The sequence below is a fragment of the Leptidea sinapis genome, chromosome 9 (assembly GCF_905404315.1).
Source record: "Leptidea sinapis chromosome 9, ilLepSina1.1, whole genome shotgun sequence".
Taxonomy (NCBI): Eukaryota; Metazoa; Arthropoda; class Insecta; order Lepidoptera; family Pieridae; genus Leptidea; species Leptidea sinapis.
Window position 1 is genome coordinate 5,510,993 of NC_066273.1, and position 25,316 is coordinate 5,536,308.

Genomic DNA, 25,316 nt, shown 5'->3' on the forward strand with positions numbered 1-25,316 from the left:
ATGAAAATGCTAATCCCTCCATAGAGAGGGAAAAACTCATACAAATTAATTCCCACCTAAGGGAACCGGAATGAACTATCATATATGTAAAAAAAACACACTAATTAACAAAAATGCTGCGGCCATGTGATTTTCTAAATAGCCAGTGTGAACTTAGCGCCAACTTCTTTGAGTTCTTGAGTTCCATATTTAAAATTTACAAGGTCGACATAAATAGGTGCTACAAATATTATTATATATTATCAATAAATAGTTTAGATAAACAACTAGTTTTATTTGCCTCATATTCGAAATGAAAAGTAGAGTGTTTAAATCGGGTAAAAGAATCAATTCCTACTCGGACTATAGCCAGTCTAAATACCTCGGGAATTGATTCTTTCGACCCTCGGTTAACAATCTACTATTTTCTACTATTCGTCTTTTATCTGTCTTTTTTTAATTAAAATAAGGTATGAGACGAGCCGGATGTTCAGCTGATGGTAATTGATACGCCATTAAAATTGAGTGCCGCTCAGGATTCACGAAAAACCCAACAATTCTGTGCGGCACTACAATTGCGCTCGTCACCTTTAGACATAAGATGTTGAGTCTCATTTGCCCAGTAATTTCACTACCTACAGCGTCCTTCAGACCGAAACACAGGAATGCTTACACATTACTGTTTCACGGCAGAATAAGGCGCCGTTGTGCTACCCATAATCTAGCTGGCATCCTGTGCAAAGAAACCGTCCCACTGGTATGCAGCTACAATCACCAATAGAATATTTATTGTACTTTAATATAGCCAAATGCAACACAAGTACAATACAAATGTAAATTTGGTTCATGGTTTTTAGGAAAGAAACTTCTATATACAATTTCGTAGGGGTAGCTCTCACTTATTGAAAAAAGATAAAATAGTTAAGGCAGGCAAATCAAAACAAGTTTTGCTTACATAATATTACTTACCTGCTTTCGGAGGCAAAAAAGGCGTCTATTTGTTAATATTTTGATACCGGTGTCGTACTATGTTGAAGTTTTTTGGTCAGCGCATAATTAACACAAGTTACTGTAGATTTTGTTCAAATAAGTTCGCTAAGATAAGCATCCACTTTAAAGGCAGGCAGCGTGCTGTTCTGGTGCTACAAAAGAATGGTCAGCGGTGATAACTTAACATGAAATTACTCCTTTGGCATCCTCCTATTGCAAAAAGATTAAAATATGTATATGTTTTCAATAACTATAAATAATTTATTATGTTATATACTTTCTTATATTCAGGACCTATCTAAATATAGAAAGCACTCACAAATTAATAAGTATCTTCCAAGATTCTACTTTGAAACTAAAGACTAATAATACAGTCTCTTCGAAACTTCAATATTGCAATGCGGTTGCTTTCCAGAAACTAATACGAATTAAAACAAGTAATAGCTATTTAAATTAACTGTAATTATCAGTTGTAATCTGGATAAGAAGTTATAAAATTTATCAGTGGGGGGGCTCCTTTGCACAGGATGCCGGCTAGATTATGGGTACCACAACGGCGCCTATTTCTGCCTTGAAGCAGTAATGTGTAAGCATTATTATGGTTTGTACTGAAGGGGCCGTAGCTAGTGAACTTACTGGGCAAATGAGACTCAAGATATTATGTCCCAAGGTGACGGGCGCAATTGTAGTACCGCTCAGAGTTTTTGTGTTTTTCAAGAATCCTGATCGGCATGGCATTGTTATGGGCAGGGCGTATCAATTACCATCAACTGCACGTACTGCTCGTCTCGCCCCTTATTTTCGTTAAAAAAGCGATGTATAGATGTGTGTCAGGCGAATCTCATATTAGCCGTATGAGGGATACTGTGATCGATTTGCATAAGAATTATGCAATCGATAATACTTTTATTTTTTATGCAGTTTCGTCTTTTATAAATAAGACATTTTACCTATAACACTGTTGTTGCTTAAGTGCTGAGCGAACAACTTAGCGAATACGTCTGTACGTGCCTCGACCTAAGTTATATAGCTTATGTCAAGATATTGGTAGTTTTATGCTATGTATACCAACTTAAGCTAGCGATTAAGTACACTTTTAAAGTAACCCTTTAAAGAAGATGGTAAATTTTTTTTTAAAGATGTAAAATATCTCAGTGAATATTCAAATTTTTAATTAATAAAAAAGCGGCCAAGTGCGAGACGGAAGTAAATTCATACAAATCAGGTCCGTAAAGTACGCCCACGAAAAGGATAATATAATTTAAAAGTTTGTATGCAACAATGTTCCAGCTTCTGAACACATCCATATTGGAAATTTTAGATTTATCAGATTCTCCAACGTTCAGATAGTTTGTGATTTATGAATGGCGTCCAAGTACAATTTTGCATTCTTAGAGAATATATTATTTGATTTATGTATTCTATAGTAACACCAGGAAGAGACATAAACTTGTAATACTCTTGTCGCGTAAGTAAGACTTTTATGAGGCGATGTATATGCTTCTACAACAAGATCCCAGAAAATGTTCAAAACAAAAATATCACGATATACAAAAGAATTGTTAAAAAACGTTTGTGTGGTAAAGGTTACTATAACACAAATGTCTTTATTAATGAAACCACAGATTAAGAATGGAGCGACCGCCCTCAGTCTATTAAATAATAAGCTTAATTGTACGATATTACTTTGAAACCATATTTTTTATGAAAAAAAAGGCCGCTGAGTTTGTTGCGCCCGTTCTTCTCAGGTCTGAGGCATTCTTTTTTTTATATCTCATTGACTTACGTGCACCGAATGTGGTGAGACGAGTGGTGAGTGGGTAGTTCACTGTTGATCAAATACAGAGGCTGAAAGTCGCTCAACTAGCTACGCAGAGGATCGTGCTTGGAGTTTTTCTGCCTGACAGAATCCGTTATGTGGATATTCGCAGAAGAACTAATGTTTTCCACAAGGAGCACATAACAGTAGGATGAAGTGGCAATTTCATATGGCTTACAAACTAATTTGTTATGTATAGTACAGCCATTGTAAAATACTCTATTTGATTGAAAAGACTGGCCGTTGTGTTTCTTATATGTTCTTATCACGAGCTTAACTTTTTAAGGACATATAATGGTAAACTCAGAAGCAGTTCAGAAGCGCTTAGGTTAAGTCTGTTTGAATAAAGTTTATTTGACTGAGACTTTAATGAGTTTCGAAAGTTTGGATAGGATGAGTTACAGAAGTGAAAATAAAAACTAGGTAATCCTTCGTCGGAAGCAGGAAGGCATGTATCGCATAGACGGCGTTGAGATTGAGCTCCAGGTTTTAGGAAACTTTTTGTTAAAAAACGAGGATATACGAGCAAGTACTTAATTTTTATGAAACATGGCAAAAGAAGTGCAGGGGAATCTGATAGCAGATCAGATCATTCTTGGGACACTAAATTTTATTTACCATATAATTATACGGGTCATCATGTGTGTAATTACCGCGGTCCATACGCTCTTGAAGGAGAAGATTTCTCTGGAAGACGCAGTGGTGGTAGGCCCCCAAAAGATGGAATGAATCTGGTCAAGAACGCCGGAATACGTTGGATGAGGGCAGCACAGATCGATCGATCATCGTGGGTGTCTTTGGGGAAGGCCTTTGTCCAGCAATGGACGTCTTCTGGCTGATGATGATGATGATGATACGCTCTTGTAACTTCAGAGGAATCACAAGAGCATTGCTGACCTTATAAAGCATCAAATAAACGAAGATTTGATAACCAAAAACACATTGGTACTTGGCGGGTGAGGATCGAACCGGGGGAACCGTAGTGAGCATCAACGGTTCTAGATATTGAGCCACTGGTGGTCAAATAGTAATACGGTTTTTCTCATCAAACTAGAATATACCATACAAATAACACCAGACCCTAATATGATCGTCGTTTGAATATCAGATGCAACTAGTAACACGAGATGCAGCTCGATAGAGTTTTTATCTGGTGTTTGAAAATATTGTCTTTATCTTCGACTGTCAAATCAAAGCACTACATTATCAGTGGGATGTTCCTTTGCACAGGAGCCGGCTAGATTATGGGTACCACAACGGTGCCTATTTCTCCGTGAAGCAGTGTTGTGTAAGCATTATTGTATTTCGGTCTGAAGGTCGCCGTAGCTAGTGAAATTACTGGGCAAATGAGACTTAACATCTTATGTCTCAAGGTGTCGACCGCAGTTGTGGAGTTGCTCAGTTAAGCTTCGTGTAAACATTACTGTGTTTCGGTCTGAAGGGCGCCGTAGCTAGTGAAATTACTGGGCAAATGAGATTCAACATCTTATGTCTGAAGGTGACGAGCGCAATTGTAGTACCGCACAGAATTGTTTGGGTTTTTTCAATTTCATTGTAATGGGCAGGGCTTTTTAATTATCTCTATCAGCTGAATGTCCTGCTCGTCTGGTCCCTTACTGTCATAAAAAAAAGCACATGATAAATTAATCCAACTCTCCACAGGATGTGTTTTAAAAACCATTCCGCTCCTCAGAACTTTATATTTAACTTATTATTAATAACATTAAAGTACGTTGAGCGACTAAAAGCATCTTACTCTTGCAGTTTCAAAGTAATGAAGGTTCAAATAGTTCCCTGAAGAGAACCGTAGCAGTGAGGCTTACATGACTCGAAGCAACTTTCTCTACAGCTTTCAGGTTCATTATTTATATATGTATTCGTTACAAAGTATAATTTGGGTTGATATTTTTAATTAAATATAAATTAAACTATTTATTCAAACAAAACAAATCTTATAATTATATTTACAGTAAGTATTACCTATGATAACCTACATTTAAATAAAACTATCATTACGGGGAAGTGTACCAATAATACTGGCAGCATTTCCACGTTGGATAGCTAGGCTGAATCGTTGATGGAAATAGCTGCCAGTGCTTGGGTAGGGCCAGGGCTTGCCAGTAGCCCAATTAAGGCGAGACATTAGTACTTTGTACATTCTCCACGACTCGAGACCCCACGGGCCAAGTGTCTCGACACCAAACGACACAAAAATGTAAGACTCACTGAGACCGACATATTTGCTACGCTTGCTGTCTTCGGCAGTCGAAGCAGAAGCCCCAGCACCAACTGACGTAACTTGGATATGAGAAGGAACCAGAGTGTAGACACAAGTCGCGTCAAGTGCCCTTCCCTGTACCCAAGCCACCAGGATCAATCCGTCAGGACGCTTGCCATCGCGGCGGGCAACCATTTGGCTTATAAAACAGGTGATATATTAAGAGCGGCAAATCTTTGCGCATGACTTCATTAATATATAAACTGTATCAGCATTTAAAACACAGATTATAGTGCAGAGACGTTGCAGATAAAATTGGCTCCAATTTTAAGAAGTTGCCTGTTAGTTATGGTTTGTAAAGCGGTTTTCGTACAGTTCATTGCATTTCTGTTTCACAGCGACCAATGGCATATAGGCATAATAGGCATACTATTTCGAATTGGGGGTAGTTTTTGAAATGTATATTAATCATATTTGTTATAAACTAACGGTTGCCCGTGACTTTGTCTGCTTAGATTTCGGCGTATTATTTTGCTCAACGTAATTTTCTTGTTTAAGAACTGAATGGAATGAAACAAACACAATGTTACTAGAATTTTCCACTGAAAATGACATTCAGATTTCCATAATATAACAAAAAATAAACTTCTGAGGTAAGCACAAACAAACAAACAAAATATTCAGATTTTTTTTGGATTAAGCCATCCATAAGTACAATGTTTATAGATGTTTGGTTATTTTCAAAACATAATCTATTTAACGGCTGTTTTCAATAACCTCTACCCCTAGTTTAACTTACTAGAGGAAGACGCCCTTTTACGCTTACTTACATTTCAATAATCTATTGACATATAACATTGGACTCTAACCACAGTAGACAATATCTACTGTGCTATAACTATATTGGACAATGACGTTCTATAGAACGTCATTGATATTGGACATAATAGATAAGATCTTGTCATTAAACGGTGATAGCAATGTATCTGTTACTAGAGATACGTTATTGAAATCGACCTACATACGTCATATTTACGTTATTTCAACTTAAGGAATAGTGTTGTTAACTTCACTAAAAATAGCACAAATCATTAAGGTGTGTAGTGTAATGGTTTTTTAATAGAAGTGTGAATTGAAAATGCTTGTGCAACATTTATATTATTAATTGGATTGAAAACTTGAATATGTAATTTATACGACGATTTGAAAATAAATTAAATGGCCTTTTTTTTTCAAACATCAACGAAACAACTTCAACAAGCATCAAAAATAGCGTAGTTTACTATAGCACACCCTGGTCAATATGCAGTCAATATCAAAAAAATATTACAATTACAAATATTACAATTAGAAAATTGTGACACAAAATGAGTCGGGCTTTTGGTTACAAGCCTTGCCTTCTGCGCCGATTGGAACGCTACTTGACAATATGACATTGTCAATATGCGTATCACTCCGGCTAGGTATAAAACTGAATGAACCACATCAATGTAGATGTGGCGTTCAGGTAGATGCTCTTGGACGCCACGGGTTATCCTGCCTAAAATCGGCAGGCCGTATCAGTCGTCACGCCAGCATTAATGAAGTCATCCGCAGGGCATTTGCCGCTCTTAATATACCAGCTGTTTTAGAGCCAAATGGTATTACCCGCCGCGATGGCAAGCGTCCTGATGGAATGACGCTGGTGGCTTGGGCACGGGGAAGGGCGCTGGTGTGGGACGCTACTTGCGTCGACACTCTGGCTCCTTCTCATGTCCAAGTTACGTCAGTTGGTGCTGGGGCTGCTGCTTCGACTGCCGAAGACAGCAAGCGTCGCAAATATGTTGGTCTCAGTGAGTCATACATATTTGTGTCGTTTGGTGTCGAGACACTTGGCCCGTGGGGCCCAGAGGCGCGGAGAATGTTCAAAATACTATCTTCGCGCCTCAATAAGGCTACAGGAAACCCAAGCGCTGGCAGCTATTTCGGTCAACGGATCAGCCTTGCTATCCAATGCGGTAATGCTGCCAGTATTCTTGGTACGCTTCCACGTAATGATAGTTTTAATTTTATGTAGTCGTAGTATTTATTGTAAATATAGTTATAAGATTTGTTTTGATTATATAAATATTACAATTAGAATGTGTTTTTCTTAAATAATTAAATGTTAAATAATTAACAAACTTTGTATCATTATGATCGTTCCTAGAACCTACATTGTTTCATTATCTTTAGAGTCCCTGGTAAGAATATATGTAATATTCCGCCAATGAAGCTGAATGGTGTTGAGCTTAAGAAAGTTCAACATTTTAAGTACCTTGGACACTACGTCACCGAAGACCTCGAAGACCAAATGGATATTGAGAGGGAACGCAGGGCACTGGCGGTGAGGAGTAATATGCTGGCTCGCAGGTTTGCTCGATGTAGCAGTGAGGTAAAGATAACGCTTTTCAAAGCATATTGTCAAACCTTCTATACGAGCAGCCTGTGGGTCAGATATACTCAAAGAACGCTTAGTGCCTTTCGCGTTCAGTACAACAATGGTTTCAGGTTGATGTTGGGGCTGCCCCGCTTTTGCAGTGCTTCGGCAATGTTCGCGGATGCGAGGGTGGACGGCTTCCATGCCATCCAACGCAAAAGAACCGCGTCATTGCTGAGCAGGTTGCGGGGTAGCCCTAACATCATTCTGCAAACCATTGCTAGTCATTATGATGCACCAATTATAAAGGCATTTATGCGGCTTCATGTGCCTGTTTAGTTATAATTATACTAATATAATTTAGGACATTTTACTAACAATTATTATGGATATCTTTTTTTTTTTTTTTCCCAAATTTGAATTAATAATATTATTAAGTATTATTTTCTTATTAATTGTGATTATGACATATCTTAAATTTTAAACTGTAATTTTATCTGTAATTTAATTAATATCAAAATAAACTCAACAGTATTATGTAATTTAATTTAAGTTAAGATTGTTTGTATATCTATGGGTAATGCCTGAAAATAAAATGATTTATTATTATTATTATTATTATTATTATTATTATTATTATTATTATTATTATTATTATTATTATTATTATTATTATTATTATTATTATTATTATTATTATTATTATTATTATTATTATTATTATTATTATTATTATTATTATTATTATTATTATTATTATTATTATTATTATTATTATTATTATTATTATTATTATTATTATTATTATTATTATTATTATTATTATTATTATTATTATTATTATTATTATTATTATTATTATTATTATTATTATTATTATTATTATTATTATTATTATTATTATTATTATTATTATTATTATTATTATTATTATTATTATTATTATTATTATTATTATTATTATTATTATTATTATTATTATTATTATTATTATTATTATTATTATTATTATTATTATTATTATTATTATTATTATTATTATTATTATTATTATTATTATTATTATTATTATTATTATTATTATTATTATTATTATTATTATTATTATTATTATTATTATTATTATTATTATTATTATTATTATTATTATTATTATTATTATTATTATTATTATTATTATTATTATTATTATTATTATTATTATTATTATTATTATTATTATTATTATTATTATTATTATTATTATTATTATTATTATTATTATTATTATTATTATTATTATTATTATTATTATTATTATTATTATTATTATTATTATTATTATTATTATTATTATTATTATTATTATTATTATTATTATTATTATTATTATTATTATTATTATTATTATTATTATTATTATTATTATTATTATTATTATTATTATTATTATTATTATTATTATTATTATTATTATTATTATTATTATTATTATTATTATTATTATTATTATTATTATTATTATTATTATTATTATTATTATTATTATTATTATTATTATTATTATTATTATTATTATTATTATTATTATTATTATTATTATTATTATTATTATTATTATTATTATTATTATTATTATTATTATTATTATTATTATTATTATTATTATTATTATTATTATCTTGAAGCCAAATTTTTTTAAGGTTTCACTTCTACCATGTGTGAACTGCAGACACTTTTTTTAAATATCTCAAACTTTATACAAATTATTTAAGCTTTCTTCAGTGTTAATTCCGCCAATATTATATAACACTGAAGAAAGCTTAAATAATTTGTATAATTATGGATTTCCGCAAAGTAACGCCTAATTCAATAAATTATCTCAAACTTTGTAAATGTTCGCAAAATTTGTTTACAGTTGTGTGAACAAATACATGCACTCTATTCAGTAGCACTTTAGGTTTTATTTAGTTACATTAATATAGTTACAAGTGTTCGCGATGAACAAAAGAAAGATTGATATCTTCTTAAAGATTTATATTTCGTCTGTTTTAACAGGATTAGATAAAATAGTTCTTGTGTAGTTGAGGTGTCGTGTGCAAGTAGCTGAAGTAGAAGAGTGATTTAATGAATGTTATATTTGACAGATAGATGAAGGATGAAGTATGATTGACAGAGTAGGTAAATGGAGTAATATTAGAGTAATTGTTTGATAGGTTTAGGTGTATAACTCGATATAATAATAAGATTAAATTTAATGCAGTCGACGATAGGAAATCTGGCGTCGACAACAAGCATTGTTTTATTTTAAGTTATTAAATACGTTTGAGGATTTGTTACATCACATTGCATATCTTTTATGTAATATATTAATATGATGAAGCTGCAAATATTGATATAAATGAGTGGCAATGAGTTACTTTTTATATCTCCTCATTTAATGTCTATTTTTCTGATTTCATGGAAAAATGTATAATATTTCTTACGAGAAAATGTGACGAGACGATCAAGACTTTAAGCTGATGGTAAGTTATACGCCCTGTCTATTACAATACAGTACCGCACAAGATTCTTGACCGAACCCAAAATTTTAAACGGTTTTACAATTGCGCTCTTCACCTTGAGACATAAGATATAAAGTCTCATTTGCCCAAAAAGTTGCATGTGTAATAATGTAATTAATAGGTAGGCAGCATTCTGTGCCAATAAGCTTCTCACTCGTAACTAACTTTTGATTTTGTTCTTATATGACGACTTATTTTTCTATTATAATCTCTATCTAAATATAACTTTGAAGTTCAGTAGACATACTTCTGTGTAAAAATTAGAAATCATTCAATTTAGTTTGCAATTTCCCGCCTCCTACAAATAGAGGTATGGAGGACAGGAAATAGCCTTCTTCGAGATTCGACTTTTAAACAGGAAATCGCAAATTTGCGTTGAATATGCTACCAGTAGAATTTATTGTCCTGTTCTGTAGTATCACTACTACTACTACTAAACTATAGTGTACTAAATAATAGTATATTGGGAAAGTATTACGGAAAGTCAAAAGACATCATAGTTTGTTTTACTTGACCTAGGAATTTGGTGTTCTTTATTTTTAAATTATAGAAATATTTTCAAACAAAAGAAAGTAAGTTTTAAAAAATCTCGTACCACGTTCTTGTTTATTTTTTTCTTCAACTATATTATGCTATTCGATATTTTTTTTATAATTCTTAATCCCAATGTTCAGTTATTTTAGTTTACGTAGGAATCTGATAATTCTGAATGATTTTATCGCTTTTTATCTTAGATTATTGATTGGTCTCCGCTGCGCTCCAACTAGATACCGATCTGCCTAAGATCAATAGCTTTTTTATTACGTATGCCTGGCATTTTGATACGCAATTTAAAATTTTGTGACATACGCTTCGTGTTATTTTACATTGAAATTAATAAAATCAAAATACTTACTGATGATACGAGTATGTGATCCCAGTATCTTTCTCATTTCTTGTAGTGATATTTTTACAAAGTTTTACTACGCAATCTGGCATTTTAGTTTTAATTTTATCAGAACATGTGGCACGTCAATGTCACACACTGTTCGAGACTGGTTCGAGTATCCCCAGTTGGGCGTAGTATTAGTTGCCTCACTTTGCGGCTACGCATGCGGTATCTAGTTGGAGCGCAGCAAAGACCAATCCTTAATCCTACCTTTAATTTTAATCGGACAACTTTAAAAAATTGCTTACTTATAATATAAAATATCTATATGTGAAAGACATCACAAATTAGATTAAGAATTGGATTACTAAGTTTTTTGTTAATTAAGTGATTGCAATGAAACAAACAATATAAAATGGTAAGGTAATAATGTATAAAATAAGTTTTTTGAAAAAATAAAAAGCTGTAAAAAAGGCACCTCTTCGACTTAATAATATTATGTATACAGGGTGGCCGAGAAGTTGACGTCCAAAGCTAAAATTTGAAAGCCTCATGGTGATGAGTATCCGAATCACCCCTATGTATGTTCTACGCTTTCTCGTAGTTTAGGAGATAATATTTGTTTTCCCCTTTTATCCGCTTTTCTCACCTAATGGTTTAGGCCTTTATTCTAATTTCTTTGAACACTTTTAGTTAATTGTATTGTTGATAATTATAACTACAGTTGCAATAACCACATAAGAATCTATGAAAAGTTTAGACAATGCGGAACTAGTTTAGAATTGAGTCGTAAGTTCAAGATAACTGCTCCAGCTAAATTCATGAAAATGTTCAAGGTATCAAAAATAAAATAAAATGGGGAGCCTATTTCTTCTAACTATAATTAAAAACTTTCCCAAAACCCAGAACATTGGCCAATAAAATGAGCCAAACTCAAATTTTAGCTTTGGACGTCAACTTCTCGGCCATCCAGTATTTAGGTATGTATTAAATTTAAATGTTAAGTTCCTGAGATAAATGTGCAGAACCGCACAGACAGACAAACTGACAATTAGACAAACATTCCCTCGGTAATAATGTGTAAAAAAAGTTTAAAATAAAAAGGTGTATGAAAAGGCATGTCTTCTATTTAATAATTTTATGTAAACCTAGTCTTGCCATAAATACTGAAACATAGAAATACAAAATTTTCTATTGCAAATAGCATTTATTACATTTAAAGTTTGTTTGTTTAATTCATAAATATAAAGCAATTTAAAATATAAAAAACTTACTCGAAGGGGTCTCCATTGGCTGCAATACAGTCCTTTAAAGTTACAGGCTGCAAGTCCTAAGTCATCTTTTAAAATACGCGACATGGTTCTAGGTATCTTCATCTCCTGAGATAAAATCTTTTGTTTCCGGACAGGATTTCATTGAATTCTTTCCCTTACTGCTTTGACCACCTTTTCCGTACCAACACTACGTACGGCCAGAACATTTGCGGTCACAAACAGAGAAGGTTTCATTGTACCTTTAATAGCCCGGTACACAAACGTTTTACTAATACCAAGCGTATGGAGAGTTTTAAAAATTGAATCTGGCTCCATACCTACCTTGTGTAATGCAATCACAGCGATTCAGTTCTCTTTATCACCCCACTCCATTTTAATATCGCAAAATATTGTACAATGTATTGGCGCCCATAATGAAGAGAGAATATATAATAAATAAATAAAATAGAGAATAGGGTTGACGATTTCTATGCCATGTTAAGAAAAAGAGCCGCTTCCTTTATGGACCGCATTAGAAAATGCTGTAGTTTAATGTATGTAAATATGATATTAGTGACCTGTGACAATTTATCTTATATATAAAATTCTCGTGTCACAATGTTCGTTCCCGTACTCCTCCGAAACGGCTTGACCGATTCTCATGAAATTTTGTGAGCATATTGAGTAGGTCTGAGAATCGGCCAACATCTATTTTTCATCCCGTTATGAGACAGCATTAAAAATACATACAACTTCAAGTTTTCACCCATTTACGATCAACTGTTACTTTTGTATCGCGATTTTAATATCGGCAATACGATATTAATTTTATAATTTTTATTTCTATAATTTAATTATTTTCTTTTTTAATTGTAATTATGACGTAATATATTAACTTTTCTTTTTTATCTGTAAAATTAAAATCGAAGTATAATGTAATTTAAGTTAAGATTGTTTGTAGATATATGGGTAAAATGCCTGAAAATAAATGATATATTATTTATTATAAAAATGTCAGATTCCAAATTTAAATGTTAAAATTTTTATTTATTTCAAATTGTAATAGTATTTATGGCCAGACTGAGTATTTAGGATGTTATAATTTTCTTAATAAAGCATCACTCACCGTGTGCGAAACCCCAAAACAAGAACTTGGATCATTACAGGCAAGTCCCTAACTTCCTGTATATTAAGTTTCTGAGTATAAAGTTTGACGAACGTGTGTCTGACACGATTATTATAATTATCATTTGGTTCTAAAAGTTAGTAGATCAAGGCTTGTTGCCTATATAAGACAATCACGCATTACTTTATATTATCTAGCTTACCCGACAGACGTTGTTCTGTACATAACAGATAAAATACCGTCTTTTATCTGTCAAAAATATGCAAGTAAACGTAGTTTACTTTATAATGAAAAAAAAAAGTAATGTTTTAGTGTTTCGGTCGGGGCGAGGTCCTGACTGCGTCCCTCCAATATATCTTAATGGAAAAGAGTTAGTAAATGTAAATCAATTTAAATATTTAGGCCATTTTGTTACCAGCACTCTGAGTGATGATGATGAGATAGAGAGAGAGAGAGAGAAGAAATTTGTCAGTTAGGGCGAACATGATAATTAGAAGATTTCAGAAGTGCAGTAGGAATGTCAAAAAGCTACTGTTCACCACCTACTGTCAGTCCTTTTATACAAGTAACTTGTGGGTAATACACGTAAAACTTTGAACATTTTTAGAGTTCAATATAATAATGCTTTTAGGATGTTCTTGGGATTAACACGTTTTTGTAGTGCATCTCATATGTTTGCCTTATACAGAGTAGATGATTTTTATGCTATTCTGAGGAAAAAGATTTTTTCAATTAGGGATAGAATTAATAAAAATGAAAATAGTATATAAAGAGTCTTAAATAATGTACATAATTTTATTAATAGAAAATGAAATATTATTCTTAAATCTAAAAATAAATCTTTGTAATATTACTAATCCTAGAATAAGTTAATACTAACAATATAAGGGCAATGCTGCCTGAAATAAATAAATTTATTCTTCATAACATCAAGAATTATTTCGTAAAATATGCTCCCTGTTGTTATAATGAAATTGTTTCACAAAAGAACTGTCAAACCGTGCGGTCAATAAATTCTTTCATAGAAAATATGTCCATACAAAACAAATATTGGAAATAAAAATAATTATGGGTCCCAAATCGAAATAAGTACATTACGATACAAGTGCGCAAAGTAGTCGTTGATGACCTACGTGCGCACGAGTATTTTTCCTATGAAGTTGTGCAAAGTTCGACCAATAAAATTATTTTGAATAATTGGAACGTATAGAACGGTGGCGTTGGGACGCTGGGATGGGGGGGGGGGTTACGTTTTGACAGGTCCATTCCAAACGACAAACATATAAACAAACTGGCAGGAGCTCTCGGGCTCGGGGAGACAGTGTCGCTTGCACGTGTTAATGCGAAGAGAGTGCCAGATGGCGCGCGGGTGTACACTTTGGAATTCCCATTCCCGCACGCTCTTGTCACCGTGTGGGAAAGTGGTACTTTTTGAACGCAAATGCATGCGCAAAATTGAACTTTACGCACGATAAAAGGAAAAAAAACTATTCTATCTCAGGGTGGACTAAACTGAACTCCATGAAGTAATCTCCATTAAAATCTGTACATTAGTGTACGAGTTTACTGGAAACAAATATTACACTGGATTTATATAAACATTTTTAAAGGAAGAGAGGACAAACGAGGGTACTGGTCACCTGATGTTAAATGATCACTGCCGCCCACATTCTCTTGTCACAGAGGAATTACAGGAGTGTTGCGGGCCCTTTAGAAAAGTGTTCGCGCTTTTTTTGGTACCTTACCCATGTCACACCGTCCTGGAAACACTGCACAAGGAAGCTAATAACACAGGTTAGAAATTTATTGAGAACCGCACTGAGGAGAAATGCCACACATCCGCATGGTAGGGATGATATCCTAATTTGTGTAGTGCGAAGGTGGCGGGAATCAGGTCAAACAGCTCTTCGGTTCAAGTTATAATTTTTGATAAATATTTCTTGCCATAAATACCGAAACAAAGAAGAAGAAAAAAATTGTAAATAACATTAATTACATTTACAGTGTGTTTGTTTAATACACAAATATAAAAAATATATATAAAAAGCTTATTCGAAGTGGTCTCCATTGGCTGCAAATACAGTCCTTTAAACATTGATCAATAGAATCAAGCTCTTTCCATAGGAAAATTATTCACTACCAATCGTACGGATTGTTTTAGGGACTCTAAATTATCATGGCGTTTAGAGCAAGCCGTACCCTCTAAAATTAAAAGATGTTTTATTAATTGAAGCGATATGTAAATATTATGGTGTATTTCTGCTTAAACTCTTCCCTAACATGCAAATCTTAATACACTGGCCTGCAAAAGTAAGTATCACACTTTTCAAATTATTTTTTTTTTCTTAACTATAGAAGGTAGAGATTTAAGATTAAAAACGTTTTGTTGCAAATTTTATAGGTTTTAATTCTTAGAAACTAAAATTAAACATTAGTAACATTTTTAACTTAAAAAAGATAAAACAATGAAAATAGACATTTTTAGTTTAGTGTAAAAAATTCAACTAAAATGTATTACATGTTATTTAATTTTTAATAACTGGTATTGCCTCCTCGAGCTCTGATTACAGCTTCGAGCCGGTTTAGCATACTGAACACTAGGTTTCGGAGCCGATGTTGGGGAATATTCTCCCATTCTTCTACCAGGGCCTGCTTTAGTGCCCTGAGGGTAGTAGGTGGTGGTCTGCGATTTCTGACTAGCCTCCCAAGCTCATCCTAGGCCTGTTCAATCGGGTTAAGATCAGGACTTCTTGATGGCCAAGCCATCACGCTGATACCGACCTCCTGAATATACTCTTGTACGATATGAGCCGTGTGTGGCCGGGCATTATCATGCATCAGCATCGATCCATCAGCGATATTTGCTAAATACGGCCCTGCATACTCATTGAGAATCTCTTGAGCATATCTTTGCCCAGTGAGGGTGCCATTTTCTATGGCTACTAGCTCTGTGCGACCTTCTGAAGATATACCAGCCCATACATGTACACTGCCTCCACCGTATTGGACTCTTTCTGAGATGCAGGCTTGAAGCTCGCTCACCAGGTCGCCTGTAAACACTTCGACTTCCATCAGAAGTGTAAAGGGAGAATCGAGACTCATCTGCAAACAAAATTCTTGACCATTCTTCTTCATCCCACTGCATGTGTTCACGGGTGTATCGCAGTCTCGCTACTCGATGCTATCTCTCGAGTTTTGGGCCACTCGCTGGTCTTCGGGGTTTCAAATTTGCTTCAGCAAGTCTTCTTCTCACTGTACTGTCACTAATGTACTCCCTCCGGGTCTGAAGTAGCTGTTGCTGGACTTCAACTGCATTTTGGTGGCGATTTCTTAACACAGAGGAAATAATATAACGATCTTCTCGGGCACTGGTACACTTGGGTCTGCCATTACAAGGTCTGCTCAGATGGTGTCCAGTCTCTTCGTACCTTCGCTTTGCCTTCTGGACCGTTCGTACCGTCACACCCACCATTCTTGCAGTGCGACGCATACTGATGCCTAGTTCCAGAAAAGCCATGAATCTAGCACATTCTTCAACTGAAAGAGGCATGATAAATAAATGTTATGTGCTTTTTAGCATAAATTTTTAAAACAAGACCCATCGATCTTGAAAAAAAATTAAAACAGAAAGAAAAATGTGAATGGTAAAATTGTAATTCGGAAACGTCCACTTTGAAAAAGGAATGGTTTTGTTTTTGAAGTTTTTTTTCAGCCAATTCTTAAATGAAGGTTACCGACTATAAAGTTTTTATGTACAAAATTAAATTCTCTTTGGAGTCCTTTTTATTTCGAAAGTATATCTTGTGAACTTAAAACGTTATCCCAATTCTAAAAGTATGATACTTACTTTTGAAGGCCAGTGTATACATAAATTACGTGACACGTTGTTTGTCCGCGATGTACTCCTAAACAAATGAACGAATTTTAATGGGGAGTACTTCAAGAAGTTAAGTTTAGTCCAACTTGAGAGATAGGATAGTTTTTATTTCGATTTGGGACCCATAATTATTTTTATTTTCAAAATTTTTTTGTATGGACATATTTTCTATGAGAGAATTTAGTGACGCACGGTTTGATAGTTCCGCTGTGAAAAATTTTTTTTGTAACAACAAGGAGCGTTTTTTACGAAATAATTCTTGATGTTTTGAAATACTATTGGCAAATTCCTATAAAACAGTGTTTTTTTATTATCTACAGAACAACGTCTGTCGGGGCAGCTAGTATACATATATATTTAGTAGTCATTTGCAAATGCGAATATATTTATGTATGTAATTTAACCCAGAAGTGAGGGTTATTATTTTAAAATAACAAGATATTGTTTAGATTTGAAAGAGCGACATCTCATGTCAATTTCCTAATATGCATTTATTTTGGTTGAGGTTATCAACTGTAAAGTGGATGCTCTAGATGAAGCCACAACCTGAGAGTTGAATAATATATACAAGGTTTATAAACGATACGTCACTCGCACTGTTGGTTCAGTGAAAGAGCGCTCGGATGAAACTCGAGAGGTCGCTGATTCGAGTCCCGCATTGTTCGTAAATTTTTGTTACAAATTTAATTTTAGAACTAATCCTTGAAATGAAGGTATCATTTTAAATAACAAATTTTTGAAATTATTGAATTAATTCATTTCATTCGAAGCAGGTGAACCTTAGGAATCCACGAGCTGTTCTGTCTAAAATTATCATGTCAATATTACTAATGAAATGCATGCGTCTTTTTTAACTAAAAACATGCTTTAATAATAATAAGAATGATGGAAACTTAGATTATTAATACGTCTAGATAGAGTCTCTTGCTGTTAGTCAACCGATAAAAACAGGCCATGAATATTAGTTTAGTATGCGTGACAAGCTTACACCCGCGATTTGTATGACACTTTGTGTTAGTTTGCGTGAATTGCTCAAAATGGATCTAAACTCAGTTTTTTCAACGTTTTCACAGCTGTTAGAGTCTATCTAGACGTATATATCATCTAAGGACAGAACTTGAAAAAGAAGATAATAATTATGTCAGTATTATTGGCATTAATTTGATTTCACAATGCCGGAGACAGATCCATTTGTATCTGAAGTTTAAGAGCTAATAAAAACAACGTCCTTCATTTATTTTTGTGTTCGAGCCATTAAAGTCTGATATTGTAATAACATTTTGCTTTTTCTGTCAGACAGCTTTTAGATACTTGGTTTTAAAAATTACTACGATCTAGGGTTGATAAAAAGCCGTATATTATGAATTTACTACAAAATTTAGGTTTTACATACAAACTTTTCATACGCTCCGTATTAGCTTCACCTTTATGTATTTATGTCTCAGAATATTATAACATGAAGTTTATATAAAGCTTATATTTTTACAAAAAATAATATATTTCATATTTAAAAAAGAAAAATTTTATGAATTATGCGGGTCTCGAACTCGACTTCCGGCGTTCCGTGACGGTGCTCTAACCAACTGACGCAACCGTTCGAGTAACGTATCGTTATAAAATCTTGCTTTGCTTTGTTCAACTCTCAGGTTGTGGCTTTATCTACAGGATTTACTTTACTTAAATGTAACCTACTCTCGGAGTATTCAATTTTGAAATACTATAATTGTTTTTTTTTAATAATAATAATTTAATTCAGAAAAAAATCCATAGTAATTGTTCGTAAGATGTCCTAAATTATGTTACTATAATTATAACTAAACAGGCACATGAAGCCGCATAAACGCCTTTATTATTGGCGCATCATAATGACTAGCAATGGTTTGCAGAATGATGTTAGGGCTTCCCATAAGTTTAAGTAATCGTTTAATTTAACTAAGTTTAAGTAAACAATATGTTATGTTTTAAAAGTGATAACCGTGAGGGTTAATACACAAATAAAATTTGAAAAAAAAAATTTATAAACGATGCGGGATTCGAACCCACGACCTCCGGCGTTCCGTGCCGGTGCTCTAACCAACTGAGCTAACCGTTCGAGTACCGCTTCGTTATAAAATTCTGTTTGCTTTGTTCAACTCTCAGGTTGTGGCTTCATAAGTTTAAGTAATCGATTTAGAAATGGCCAGTCTAGAAAATTTCAGTACGACCCACGCTTAAAATATATTTAATTGTTGCATTGCTAACCTTTCCGCTGCCTGTTAGTTGTCTTACATTTATTTATTTATTTATTAGGCACTTCAACAGAATACATATTAATACATTTACAAATATAAACTTAACATTATTTACAATTTAATATGAAATGCACAGCATTGAATAATAATAATAATTAAAAAATTGTGGTTACAACTGAGTACAAAATGAAAGTAAATGTGAAAATTATTTCAAGTTATTAGGATTATACTTAGTTTATAGTATGACTTAAAAGTATATTAGTATTTTAATCTTAAGTGAGCCCTGAGTGTCATTGAATATATCTACATCGGATGTAATAACAATAATTTATGTTTCTTCAGGCAGACATAGCGAACTCAACGAAGGGCTACGAGTCAGAGGATGAAAACGCGAGTAGAAAGAGGCAGACGGTCTCCGACGACCGCCCAACCAGTCGAACAACAATGTACTCCAAGCAGGTACTAAAATATTACACAAACAATAAAATATATTATTGATCAAAAAATTTAAAAACAACAAAATATAAACGTTGATCATATTTGAGTTCGAATTCACACACAAACACACATACTCACGCCTTGTTCCCGTCTTGGTAGGCAGAGACAATAGAATGCTTCTATCCTTATAAACCTCACGCGCTTCCTCTACATTCATTACTCTTTTCATACATGCTCGCCGGTTGCGGGTGCTTCGGACCTCTCCTTTTCTCAAAACGTCCCCAATCTGATCGACGAATTTTCTACGAGTTCTCCCGCGACCGACTTGCCCACACACACTTGCCTTATATATTTGATGCGTCATATTAATAATAATATATTATCCTTATATATTTGAGTTCGAATTCAAATATTAAAAAAGGTGATTAAAATCACTTACGGCCGGCGGTCCCAATAAACTATCTACAGATACAGATTAATTACTACCTTCTACTGTCAGTAATTAGCTGTCAATAATCTGAAGCTGTCCCAATATACCCGATAAATAATTCTTATCGCCTTATATTGGGACGTGTGAATTGAAATTTCCATACAAACTTGTATCCCGCTGGTAAGCTATACGTCTTTCCATTGACAGACAGCGTGTACGGATAAGGTGAGTTACCGTCGATAAGTTTATTGGGACAGAAAAAGTCAACGATAGTTACGATTTTTAACTCAAGTAAGAGATAGACGGATAGATATTGGGACGGATAGATATAATCAACGTCAAAAACTACTACCCATTCAAAATAGACTGCCTTAGACCTGAGACGAACGGGCGCCATAAATTCAGCGGGATTTTTTTTTTAATAAAAATATGGAGGATATGAATATTGTTCAGTATGAAATACAGACAACGTGCGGTTCCGCTAGTACTGATAAATATAAAATTACTAGAAATCATCAGAAACGAAGGAACAGAAAGAAGAAACATCAGAGATTCACTGTAATATTGTAATTGTGAATCAGGGCAAGCATGATATAACATATTTTTTGTATTAATTCATAATGTAGAGGGTGAATTCAATAAGATGTGTTATAAGCAGTTTTGTGAACTTATCGGCCGCATCAATCACATCAATTTATTGTCGCCTCAAAGAACAAAACCGTTTCAATACACAATAATAGTGATTGAGGAGCTTCATGAAATATATAATATAGGATTTATTCTCTATTTTCAAGAATTCAAGCGGTAAATGTTTTTTCGAGCGAATGGATCTGAAAGGATGAAAGGACTGTTATGAAATTCAATTTGTTCCCTCGTTTATAGACTTTTATCCAACAAAATATTGTTATTTATGATGTTTAAATTATTGTTTTTCTACACATTTATGAACGATGCGGGACTTGAACTCACGACTTTTCGCATTCTGCGCGGGTGCTCTTCCACTGAGCCAACCGTACGAGTGACGTTCATAAATCTTGATAAGGATCTACTTTACTGTTGATAACCTGCTCAATCCAAATATTTGCATATTAGGAAATTGACTTGAGATGTCGTTCTTTCAAATCTAAACAATTTGTTTTTTTTTTTTATAAAGCAATAACCCTTCTTGATCTCTTCTGGGATCAATTATTACACAAATTCTATTTAAAAACAAAATTATTTTTCCGCAAAACTATTTTCTGACGTTTTGTATTGGAACAACAATGGTTATAATTAATTATATTATTATTTTATCAGTTATGCTTTCTTCAGTGCGGGGAGGTAATTGAGTGTGGAGTTTTCTAAGAGGATTGGTCGAGAATAATTGTCACGAACGACAAATTGTCCCTACTATTTTCACATGTACCCTATAATAGATTTATAATTGTGTTATATTATCCCTACTAATATTATAAATGTGAATATAAGTTTGTTTGTTACGCTTTCACGCCTAAACCACTAAACCGAATTTGATGAAATTTAGTACAGAGATAGACTAGAGCTTAGAAAAGGACACTTTTTATTGCGAAACAATAAATGGACTGGTTGAGATATGGGATGGAAGTTTGTATGGAATTTCGACATTAACGAAGATAATACCATATAACTTTGTTTTTAGTAGTGAAAGTACTTGTTCGAGTATTTTCGAAACTTTGACCTACATGGGGATGAAAAAGGAAATTAATGTTCGCAGGGATATATATTCGTTGTATCGAAGAAAAGCGTCGCCAGCAGCGGAAAGAGCAGTTTGTATCTGCAGTATTTGCAAAGTATCCCAAAAAATAAAAAATCTGCCCAAAGTAACTATTCCACGCGGACAGAGTCGCGAGTAAAAGCTAGTATATGCATATAAGAGTAATACAATCAGTCCACGTCAAAACATATCTAGATAGGTCATACTGAGTGTTTCTGATTATGATAAAAAACGCTAATCAACAAATAATATATTTAATCCATTGTTGTTCCAACTATTTGCTCTCATAATTTAAACATTGTTCGTAATATTTGTTAGTATATATACGTTTAATTCCACTGCCTTGTGAGACAAATCCCATATCCATAAATGATAAAATCAGGCCACTCGACACGGCCTCTAGTGCCGTAAATTTACGAACGTGTGTGGAGGATTTACCTATTAAATATAATGTTGCGTTCGGATAGAACCATTATTTGTTTTTTATAGCGTCCACTGTCGGTCATTAGGGTACTTGAGGTGACTAATAAATGACTATCTGAGCCTCGTTGCACATCTTGAATAAAATTATAAAAAATGATACGGTAAATGATTTCGAAGAATGAACGTGTAAAGCCGCGCTAAAACTGTATTTAATATTCGCGACGCACGTGTACGTACGCTCAACTCAGATCGAATGGTTCTTATTTTTTGAATGGGCATGGGGATTCTACAATATTAGTGTGGTTTCGACACAACTAGGACAGTAGGACTCGAAATATAGTTAAAACAGGAGTTCACGGAAACCACACGGCAAAAGAGATCTTTATTATCATTTCATCTGGAAGAAGTCCACTGCTGGACTAAGCCTCCGGCGATCTTGACCAGATCGTCGGTCCATCTCGTGGGGGGCCTATTCCAGGAGCTTACTGCCCCAACGGCCATCTGACCGTCGAGCGATGTGCCCTACCCACGGCCACTTCAGTTTCGCAATCATTTGGGCTGTGTCAGTGACTTTGGTTCCCCTACAGATCTCATTTCTGACTCGATCTCGTCAAGAAACTCCGAGCATAGCCTTCTCCATTGCCCGCTGAGCAACAATGAGCTTCCTCATAGGGCCCATAGTTAGCGACCACGTCTGCGTTCCGTATGTCATCACCAGCGACTTCGTGCCCGTTCAATAGTTACTTTGGTCAGCATTATTCATTTTTAATATACTCACTTTTCAAATAATACACAAAAAACTGCTTATGTTAATTACATTTTTATAAGTAAACAACTTAAAACTTTTATTCCCCATTTTTCACCCCACACAGATGGTGGTCATGGTTAACTTCGATAATGACGAATTTTCATACAAATTTCCACCCCCTATTTCAACAAAGCCGTGTCGCTCTTGCCTTTTACTGTACTAAATTTCATCAAAAGCAGTTCAGTGGTTTAGGCGTGAAAGCGTATCAAACAAACTTACATTCACATTTATAATATTAAGTAGGGATCACGACTACAAACAACACAAGTTACTTAATAACTAGCGTCCGTACATCAGGAAATCGTAACACGTCAATATTAATATTTAAATACTCATTAAGGGAGGTTCAGTGACAATATGACATTACATTATTGAAGATTTCTTTTGTTTTATTAATTACAATATTTTTTTATTCAATGTAGATTTTAGAACTAGATTGTCCATGTAGAATTATTTAAGGCTAAACTCTCACTCATCACCAGGAGTTCCGGGAACAATACTGCATCAACAACAAGCAACTGGATCTGCTGGAACTGGAGAAGTCCAAGAAGGACCGATTCCTCGGATGTCTGTCACAGTACAACATCGAGAGCCCCTGCTCCAGAACCAATAGGTATGTTCCCTAGCGTTCCTTATCAAAATAGTCAACGAAAACAGTGTATTCTGAAAAAGTCCATTAGAACGCGATGGGCACATTTATTATTATTATTTGCAGAGCTATTTGGCTAGTCCTGTTTGGGTCCTAGTAACACCGCGTCCAGAATTGAACTATTGTGTTCGCTACTCACAGTTATAGCTCGTCGTCAAACCTTGCCTCCTTTATGAACCGCAGTATCTTCTTGACGGAAGTATTACAAACAGCATCTGGGAGCAGGGTATAGCCGCCAAGGATGGTGTTTCGCTTATGCATTAGTAGGCCGCAATTGCAGAGGAGATGATGAGGCGTTTCATCGGCCACAAGGCAAAATCTGCAAGTACTTTTAGGGGCACATGCAGGGCCGGATTTAAACTTAATGCCGCCCCTGGGCACCGGAAAAAAATCCGCCCCAATAATTTTACTTAAACTTATAGTTTATATATTTTATTTTTCAACACTAAAATAACTAATTTATTAAAGAAACTTTATCAAAACAAATACTAATTAATTTTTAAAATAAAAAAATCGATTATTATTTTAAATCTCCAAGGGAATGAATTGATTAAATCGTTTTTATTTTTAATTTTTACTAAACGTGCCAAAATTATAATTTACAAATAATGGATAAATTGAATTTCTTGAATTATCAATTAAACTAAAAATTATTAAGTAACATAATTAATTAATTATATTGAGCAACATTGACAAAAAAAAATATTTTACTTTCAAAATTTTGCCGCCCTAAAAATTTTTCCGCCCTGGGCACTTGCCCCAACTGCCCCTAGTGCAAATCCACCGCTGGGCACATGGCCCCGGCTCATGTTACTAAAAACATCGACATCTTTGCCAACGTTCGATCTAGGGTAGGGTCATTCTGGAATAGGATGAGCAATATAATAATCCAAATTTCCAGCATTGGATCGCAATCTATCCGGAGGGTAACGATAATAACAGCACACTGTGTATTAATATTATAGTAGTATTTACGTGTAAATTGAACACAGAACATTTGAATGTTTTTAATGTTTTTTTATTATTAACTTACTTATTCTTGCTCCTTAGTGTTGGGTCAGCGACACGTTTCGCATGCGCGCACATTCATTGAACTTTTTACGTGATTACCTGTCGAGTTACGCTATATAGAATAAGTGCGATGTTAAGGACGAACTTAGCACTGAGCAGATATGATGTGCGTGGTATAATGAAGAAGAAATCGAAAATGCAAAGTCGTTGCTATGTGAAATTGCTGGTGTACGAAAGATTATCTGAAAAGGAGACAAAAAGAATCCTAGTAACTTTAAAGTCTTATTTTTTTTATGAAAATAAGGGCCGAGACGACCAGCACGTTCAGCTGATAGTAATACACATTACAATGCAGTGCTGTTCAGGATTCTTGAAAAACCCAAATATTCTGAGCGGCACAACAATTGCGCTCGTCACCTTGAGACATAAGATGTTAAGTCTTAATTTGCCCAGTAATTTCACTAGCTACGGCACCCTTAAACCGAAACACAGTAATGCTTATACATTACTGCTTCACGGCAGA

General features: G+C 33.9%; 1 protein-coding gene across 1 annotated transcript in view; it reads left to right on the forward strand.

The window, feature by feature from the left end:
- LOC126966076 (uncharacterized) overlaps window positions 1-25,316 on the forward strand; it is a 266,679-nt gene that overhangs the window by 205,111 nt on the left and 36,252 nt on the right. Inside the window, exons 3-4 of the mRNA XM_050809952.1 lie at window positions 19,645-19,761; window positions 23,616-23,746. Coding sequence (XP_050665909.1) covers window positions 19,645-19,761; window positions 23,616-23,746 — 248 coding nt within the window. The remainder of the gene's footprint in view (window positions 1-19,644; window positions 19,762-23,615; window positions 23,747-25,316) is intronic.